This window comes from Carica papaya, chromosome 8 (genome assembly GCF_054855325.1).
Source record: "Carica papaya isolate Zhongbai chromosome 8, ASM5485532v1, whole genome shotgun sequence".
NCBI classification, from domain to species: Eukaryota; Viridiplantae; Streptophyta; class Magnoliopsida; order Brassicales; family Caricaceae; genus Carica; species Carica papaya.
Genome location: NC_142316.1, coordinates 1,009,830 through 1,019,395, shown reverse-complemented (window position 1 = coordinate 1,019,395; position 9,566 = coordinate 1,009,830). Strand labels below are relative to the sequence as shown.

Genomic DNA, 9,566 nt, shown 5'->3' with positions numbered 1-9,566 from the left:
AGAGGTAGCTGACTTTGTTTTCAAGTGTGTAGTATGTCAATAGATTAAGGTAAAGCATCAACGATCAGGCGTGCTGCTTAGCCATTACCGATCTCAGAGTGGAAGTAGGAACATATCACAATAGATTTTGTAACAGGGTTGCCTAGGGCACACTCAGGATGTGATGATATTTGGATAATTATCGATCGGCTCACCAAATCTTCTTATTTCTTGGCTATTAAGTAACCGACCCCTTGGACAAGGTAGCAAAAATGTATATCCAAAAAATAGTCAGGTTACATGAAGTTTCAGTGACAGTGGTATCCGACAGAGATCTTATGTTTACTTTTATGTTTTTGTCTAGTTTTCAGCAAGCTATGGAAATGAAATTGTCCCTTAGTACTGCATTCTACCATCAAACCGACGGACAATCAGAGAGGACAATTCTCATACTGGAGGATATACTCTGATCTTGTGTTCTAGATTTTGGGGGCCATTGGGATGATCATCTACCTTTGATAGAGTTCGCCTACAATAACAGTTATCAAGCAAGTATCGGGGAGCCTCCATACGAGGCATTGTATAGTCGCCCCTGCAGGTTGCTAATCTGTTGGAAAAAGGTGTGTGATAGAAAATTATTCGGCCCAGATCTTGTGAAGGAGACTACAGTCAAGATAGTTAAGATCAGAAAGAATATCCATATAACTCAGAGCAGGCAGAAAAGTTATGCAGACACCCAGATGAGGGATTTAAAATTTGAAAAATGTGATCAAGTATTTCTTAAGGCAACCCCTTTCAAGGGGATCAATAAGTTTGACAAAAGGAAAAAAATTAAATCATCGGTTCATCAGGTCATTTGAGATCTTAGACCAGATTAGTGCGACCACCTACAGACTGAAACTACCTCCAGAGTTATCTAGGATTCATAATGCGTTCCATGTATTCATGCTACGCAAATACAACTCGGACTCCTCACACATCCTGTCTCACAAGTCCCTTTCACTCCAAGAGAATCTATCTAATGAAGAGGTGTCGATAGGCATTATAGACCAGAAGAGTAGAGTACTTCACAACCAAGAAATTCTATTCGTCAAGATCCTATGACAAAACCATATGCAGGAAGAGGCCACTTGGAAACTGGAATCGAGCTTCAGGGCCTAGTACCCTCAACTTGTCAACTAAGTGAAAGAGTGACTAATTTGAGGGACCAAATTTTTTTTATAGGGGAGAGTTGTAATACCTGGCTTCGAAAAACGGCTCGAGGTAATTTTTTCATATTAAATTATTTTACTAAAATAATTATTTAATTTATTATATTTTTATTTAATTAAATTTTTTTAAAAAAAATAAATTAGGAATAGATTAAAAATAATTTAAAAAATGAGTAAAAATTTGAGTTCGATGGATATTTTTGGAAAAAAAATTAAAAACAATGGGTGAAAGTATAAAAAAATTGATTAGTTAGGATGATCTAGTCAGCAATCCCGACGAACTGGAACATGCCACGTGTCAAACATGCTGACATCGGCACCATAGGGGAGGCCACATGGGCGATCCACGTGCCTAACGATCCAACGGTCCAGGTTCGATCCCGCGACATGAACTGCTTAGATTTATTTTTTTCTTAGACGCAATTAAACGGACAAGATCGATCGCAATAAATGGTCAATATTTATTTCCTCCTTAGGCGCAATCGAACGGACGAGATCAATCATGATGAACAATCCAGATCAACGTGAGATGTGTATAAATACCTCGCATCGCAGAAGAACCCAAACTCTAGCTGCCAGCCACCCACCGGAGGAGAAGAACCAAACACTGAAGAAGAAGGCCGACCGCCGACTCCCGTCGCATCGGAGCAACCGCTGACCGCAAAAAAAAGTAAAATTTCTCCCTACTCACTTGAAATTCGATTTCGAGCATCCCTGTGGCCAAATCGAAGCAAGAGGGACAGCAAGTGAGTTAAAAATCGCGGGTAAAGTCCGGCGGAGCTACTGCGGTCAACACTCAAAAATTCATCTAATGAGCCCCTTCCCGCTTCCCGTTTCACATAAATTTTTTATAATTGTCTTCACCGTTATTTTCTGTGCAAGTTAGCCGAAAAAGGAACCTCAGCTTCGAAGGAGGACCAGCGGAGCCGCCGTACCCGGAAGCCCCCCGGTAAGTTTAGCTTTTATCAACCAAGGCTTTGTAACGTATTTTTCTATAGAGATACATATTAAAAAGGCCAAAATCGATCAAAATTGACTAGGTCGAGGTAAACAACCACTGTGGACGTTGGAGTACGGCGGCGGTGCCGTGTCGAGACCCCAAAAGTGGCCAGAAAGAGTTTTGAATACTTATTTTAAATTTTTAGGGTATTTTTAGGTATGTGACGATTGTTTTGGATTTTACATAAAAAAATTCAGAAAATTCGGTACTCGTTAGGAGGCATGGTAGACAGCACGACGTCTTGAAACACATATTCATATAAGAATCCCTCACCCTATTTTCTGTTATGGTAAATTGAGACTTAACGGTACATAATTTTGTGTTTTGTAAAAATTTAAAAAATTCTAAAAATAATTACAGGTCACTAGTAGAGGCAGAACCAGTTAGTTCACAATTGTTCTAATTTTCTATTTATTTTCATGTATTATGCTACTTGATGGTTATCGTATTGTGCATGTTCTTAATTTATCATTCCAATAGTCTTATTAATTTATCTGGTTTATTCGGTTATCTGGTTACTCGATTCCTCTTGTTATGATAGGCTATATCGTCTGCATAAATATCGTCTAATTGATCTGTGAATATAATACGAGATATTGCTATGCATTTGTTGGTTATTCTGCTTGATGAGAATTTTTATGTGAAAGACTTACCGAGTATCGAGGGAAAGAGCAGACGGACCCAATACATAGGGAACCCTACCATGAACGTCACCTCAATCAAACAAGGTTGAGAAGTCCCATACTGGGAAGGTTTGGGAGATATTGTCTACCCTCATACTGGATGGGGTATCAAGGTGATGGAATATTTGGTATCCATTACCAGATGGGGTATTGGGAAGGCCAATTAATTGTTAAAATTTATATATTTGGTTCATGAAGTAGGGAGACATCCCTGTGGACCCCCAGGGGTACCAGTAAGCAAGTAAGAAATGAAAATTATCGTTCTTGTTCTCTTATGCGTGAAAATTAAAAGTGGTATAGATATGGATTTTCATAGTTTTTTTAAAAAAAACTCATAATGGTAACTATCAAACAAATGTCTTTAAATTAATTATATTTAATTAAAGTAAGGGTTCCATTATTTGTTTTTCTGATTTTTACCAATCTTCAGTTTTTTGTATCTGTGATTAGTGTGATATTCTTATTAAGGTAGTGTAACTCACCCTTTTATTAACCATTTCAAATCAAGATGATCAAGATTCAGATCCCGATCAATAAGAGGGTTGTGAGTAGTTCACCATCCGGACTGTCTTCAAGTGCTAGTGAAGATTGTCATATGATGCTTATTTATTCAGTTTGTTTTTAATTACCGTTTGACTTTTGGAAGGGACATTCTTGTAACCCTATTGGGCATTCTAAATTATTATGTAAACAATGTAAACTCCAACTCTATTTTTTTCGCTTCTGTATTTAAATTATAAATTCATTTCTTTTAAGATTTCAAACCTTTACAATATATCATCTTTTTCACTCTATGTTCAATGAGAATGCTAAGAGAGGCAAGCAACCATATGAATTGTCTCACACGTTCAGGGGTGTGAAAGGTCCAGATGAAATTGTAACTTTTTTAATATGATGTAACTCTCATATCATGTCACACTTAACTATGTTTTGACACATCACAAGTCATGTATTTAGCTTTAACGGCTCCCTAATGACTGTTAAGACCGAAAACTAATATAATAAAAGTTTGAAAATACAATACTAAATAGAACAAAAAATAATACAAAAAAACTCAAACAATTAGGAGCTTCTTAGAAATATTGACTAATATCATATTAGATTTGTTTTTACTTTTTCAAATTATTATCCTAGATGAATCTAATAATATTTTTTTGTTAACGAATAATTTGATTTTTTGGGATAAAAAATGTAAATATTAATATAAAAATATAATAGCTCGTAATAATGTAGTAGTACTTCATAGTATAATTTTTTTTAAATAATTGATTAAATTAATTATTTAAAAACAAAAATAAGTAAAAAAATATACAATCTGATATGATTCTTAAACTTTAACATATAGATTTAAACTCCAAAAAAGACATGAATGTTCAAAAAAAAAAAATTTAAAAATACTAGTTAAATATAAGTTATTGGATTGTTTATGATTTGAAGTTCAATAATTGACCCCAAAAAGAGATAAGTAATAAGAGAATGAGATTTCGAAAATACAAAATCAATAACTCTAATATTATTTTAATTAACTAATTAAAATAATTTTTTTTCTAAAAATTTGTAGAAAATTTTCTAAATTCCATTAAAAAGTCAAAAGTGAAAATAATATTATGCCTAAACAATAATACGTGTTTGTTAAGAAAAAATTGTTAGATTCATCTAAGATAATAATTTGAAAAAATAAAAACAAATCTAAGAAGAATATCGGCCAAAATCTTTTGTACGCTCCTGGTTATTTGAATTTTTTGATATAAGTTTTTATATTATTTTTTGGTCTATTTTAATCATATTTTTAAATTTTTACCATATTAATTTTTAGTTTTAACTATCGTTAAAAGGTTGTTAACAGCTACATATGTGGTTGACAACATATAAAAAAATATAACATGTTAGTAATGATGTGACCATGACAACCACATTAGATTAAAAACTTGAAATTCCATCTGGTTTCCCCAGTTCTTTCCTTCATTGTTGTCATCTTCTTTCTTTGAGTCCCTTCTTATAGTTATTCATTATTTTCATCAATTGAAATTTCATATTTATATTGATCCAAATTTTGTAAAATACATTTATAATTACAAGTGAGATATACGTGTAATTGTACATAATAAAAAACTACAAGATTAGAGGGACCAAAAGAAAAAGCTATATGAGATTCGTGAGAAATATTTTCACAGAATGGATTGGCCAACTTATCTGTCACGTGTACCTTAAAACAGCACCAAAAAAACGGCTTAGACAATTATCAACCACCATAATTGCCACTAACCAGTAGCCATGATCAAGAGCTTCTTGAAACCTCTTCTTTAGTGTATAGCCAACAAAGAAAAAAGATTTAAGCATATTGGATTTCTTATCTCCAAATCTCATTTTAAAAAATATCATCACTTCATAGCGAAAACAAAAAGGCTATGGAGAGATTGCCTTTGAAATAGACAACCTCCAGAAACATGGATCCCGATTCTTATTTTTTGTATTAGATACACTGGTATTTACTGTATTTGTGTAAGCTCATGTTAGATTCCCCTTCAATGAACTGAGTATCATTCGACACAATTACTAACTCTATTCTCAAATTAGTGAGGAGGAGGACCAACAGGAAAAAATTGGAACAATAATAGTAATAATAAAGAAAATGACAAGTTTGTGTACTTTACTTCTAACAAGATCTTTAAGAGGAGGACCAAGTTAAGATTGTTGGAAACACCAACGCTGCCATGACCAAAGAACATGGATATAATGTTGAGAAAAGTATTAAAGTCGACGTAAATTAGGTTTGGATTCTTGGAAAAATATGGCACTTAGAGGTATAAGAGGAGGAAGAGGACTCAGTTTTAAAAAAGGATTCGTTTAATGAGTAAACAATGAACAAGCCTAATGTGTGGGTTTTCTTGAGATTAGGACACGATAAGAGGAGGGCTCAGAGAAAGATGACAAGAAGAAAGGAAGATATCAGGGACCAAATGAAATTTTAAATTTTTTAATCTAATATGGCTCCTATGTTATGCATCATGTCATTAATGTCATGTTTTTACATGTCATCGGTCATCTGTCCAGCCTTTAACGACTCTTTAACAATAGTTAGATGTGAGAACTGATATGCTAAAAATTTAAAATACAAAATTAAAACAGATTTAAAAATAATGTAAAAACTGGATGAAAAAATTCAAACAATAAAGAGCTTGTAAGGGATTTTGACCAATATTCTTATGAGATTTGTTTTTACTTTTTCAAAATATTATCATAGATGAATCTAATAATTTTTTTAAGACCAACATTACACTTTTTTTCGAAGATAAAAATGTAAATAGTAACATAAAGATAGTATAATCAATAATAATGTAGTACTACTCATAATATAAAGATTTTTAAATAATTTATTAAATTAATAAATCAAATAACAAAAATAGACAGAAAAAAAAAATCTGATATGATTTTTAAACTTTAATATATAGATTTAAAATCTGAAAAAGACATGAATATTAAAAAATTAGAAGAAAATTATAAACTATATATGAGTTATTCGATTTTTCTTAAAATTCGAAATTCAATCATTGATAAAAAAAAAAAAAGAGAATAACGAATGGTACGAGAACAAGATCTACGATATACAAAATCCGTAATTTTGATATTAATCTAAGTAATTAATCGGATTCGATTTTCCGAAAAAACATAAAGGAATTTTCCTAAATTCGACTAAAAAAATCAAAAGTGAAAATAATATTGGGCCTAAATGGAAATTGAAGCTTCAATTTTATTTATTTAATTTAAGCTTAAGATGAACGCTAAGGCTAATTAAGCAAACCAAAGCATACTTAGTCGCTAATCAAATTGGCTCAAGAGGCAATCCAGGAGTCAGAACAGAAAATATATTTTATATTCAGAAAAGAAGAGTTGGCAAGATGAAGATGTTGTCTGGTTCAAAAATGAAGGTAGAAGATCCGGGAGATTCTGTAGGAAATCTGCAGGATCTTGTTTTCCAAACTGTAAAGGTTTTGTTATTTAAATCTCTATTCATCTTCTCCGTGTCCTCCTCATCATCATCATCATCATCATCATCGTCGTCTTCATCGTAATTCATAGCCGAATTCGTCGTCATCGTCATGGGACTCCCTGCTCAAACTCAGTTTCATGTTCTTGCCGTCGATGATAGTCTCGTCGACAGAAAATTGATCGCGAAGCTTCTCAAACTCTCTTCGTATCAAGGTTTAGGTTTTTTTTTTTTTTCCCCCCTTTCTCTTTTTTTTGGTCCGTCGACTGCAATTCGAATCGAGTGGTTATGTCGAAAGTTATTTCTGATTGGAATTTCAAATTTATGCAGTTACTACGGTGGATTCTGGAAATAAGGCATTGGAATTTCTAGGGTTGAATAATGAGGATCTGAACGCAGTTTCTCCGACACAAGTTAATTTGATTGTTACAGATTATTGTATGCCAGGCATGACCGGCTTTGATCTCCTTAGAAAGATCAAGGTAATTTCACTTTTCTGAAAAGAAAATTTCTCTTCCTTATCTACATTATCATCAATTTTTGGCCTACAATTCGGTTGTGTTTTTCAACATAATTAATCAAAATTATGACATAATTTTGCAGGAGTCTGCAGATTTTAAAGACATACCGGTAGTGATCATGTCATCAGAGAATATCCCATCAAGAATAAACAGTTGTTTAGAACAAGGAGCAGAGGAGTTTATATTGAAGCCAGTTAAATTATCAGATATGGACAGACTTAAACCTCATTTGTTGAAGACAAGATCCATACAATAAAAAGAGAATGGAAGAAGAAACTCATGACTCAAAACACACACAACAGAAACAGTGATTTTGATTATTTACAGTTAGTTTAAATTCTTTTATAGTAATATATAATTCATTAAATATTTGCTTATTTATTCTTTTTTTAGAAACCATATTTGAAATTCTTTCATCAAATTTCATGAACATTTTTTTTTTGTGATGTCGAGACCAAATTAGAGGGTATTTTAGATTAAACACTAGTGGAGGAACTATTTGCTGATTTTCATTACTTATACAAAGTATAAATCTCTTTTTTTCTTATTATATACATATATACACACGATAATATATAAAACCCATATCAAATCTATATACACGATAATATATATGGGTATAATGTAAAAAACCCATGTCAAATATCTATATTTTTTTAAATAAATAATAATAACATAATATTGAAATAATACACGATTTATGATTCAAACATATATTTATATGTTTAAATTCTTTTATAGTCATATATAATTCATTAAATATTTGCTTATTTATTCTTTTTTTTAGAAACCATATTTGAAATTCTTTCATCAAATTTCATGAACATTTTTTTTTTTGTAATGTCAAGACCAAATTAGAGGGTCTTTTAGATTAAACACTAGTGGAGGAAATATTTGCTGATTTTCAATACTTATACACAAAGTATAAATCTCCTTTTTTCTTATTATATACATATATACACACGATAATATATAAAACCCATGTCAAATATATATACACGATAATATATATGGGTATAATGTAAAAAACCCATGTCAAATATCTATATTTTTTTAGTAAAAATGTAATTTTTTTAAATAAATAATAATAACATAATATTGAAATAATACACGATTTATGACTCAAACATATATTTATATGTTTAAATTCTTTTATACTCATATATAATTCATTAAATATTTGCTTATTTATTCTTTTTTTTAGAAACCATATTTGAAATTCTTTCATCAAATTTCATGAACATTTTTTTTTTTGTAATGTCGAGACCAAATTAGAGGGTATTTTAGATTAAACACTAGTGGAGGAACTATTTGCTGATTTTCATTACTTATACAAAGTATAAATCTCTTTTTTTCTTATTATATACATATATACACACGATAATATATAAAACCCATATCAAATCTATATACACGATAATATATATGGGTATAATGTAAAAAACCCATGTCAAATATCTATATTTTTTTAAATAAATAATAATAACATAATATTGAAATAATACACGATTTATGATTCAAACATATATTTATATGTTTAAATTCTTTTATAGTCATATATAATTCATTAAATATTTGCTTATTTATTCTTTTTTTTAGAAACCATATTTGAAATTCTTTCACCAAATTTCATGAACATTTTTTTTTTTGTAATGTCAAGACCAAATTAGAGGGTCTTTTAGATTAAACACTAGTGGAGGAAATATTTGCTGATTTTCAATACTTATATACAAAGTATAAATCTCTTTTTTTCTTATTATATACATATATACACACGATAATATATAAAACCCGTATCAAATATATATACACGATAATATATATGGGTATAATATAAAAAACTCATATCAAATATCTATATTTTTTTAGTAAAAATATAATTTTTTAAATAAATAATAACTCAAACATATATTTATAAAAAAACCAATAAGTATTTTTATTATTGTAACAACCCCGGAAATTTATAATGGAATGTATATTAAAAATATCAAATGCGGAAGCGAAGTCAAAATTTGAATAACATCCCTTACACCAAAACCAAAAACGTGCTCACAAAATATAAAGGATCAAACTACCTAAGAGATAAAACTCGAAAGTAAAAACTACGAATGTGACTATGGAGTCTTTAGGCGTCCCCTTCGTCGTCCTCCTGCAGAACCGGCTCGGGAACGATGTCCTCTTGAT

General features: G+C 30.8%; 1 protein-coding gene across 1 annotated transcript; it reads left to right on the top strand.

The window, feature by feature from the left end:
• Window positions 1-6,686: 6,686 nt before the first annotated feature.
• On the top strand, window positions 6,687-7,778 carry LOC110825342 (two-component response regulator ARR9-like). Its single transcript, XM_022055791.2, is given in 4 exon segments — window positions 6,687-7,076; window positions 7,192-7,343; window positions 7,465-7,628; window positions 7,630-7,778. Coding segments are annotated over 4 exon segments (483 nt in total). The 5' UTR covers window positions 6,687-6,973; the 3' UTR covers window positions 7,694-7,778.
• Window positions 7,779-9,566: the final 1,788 nt, after the last annotated feature.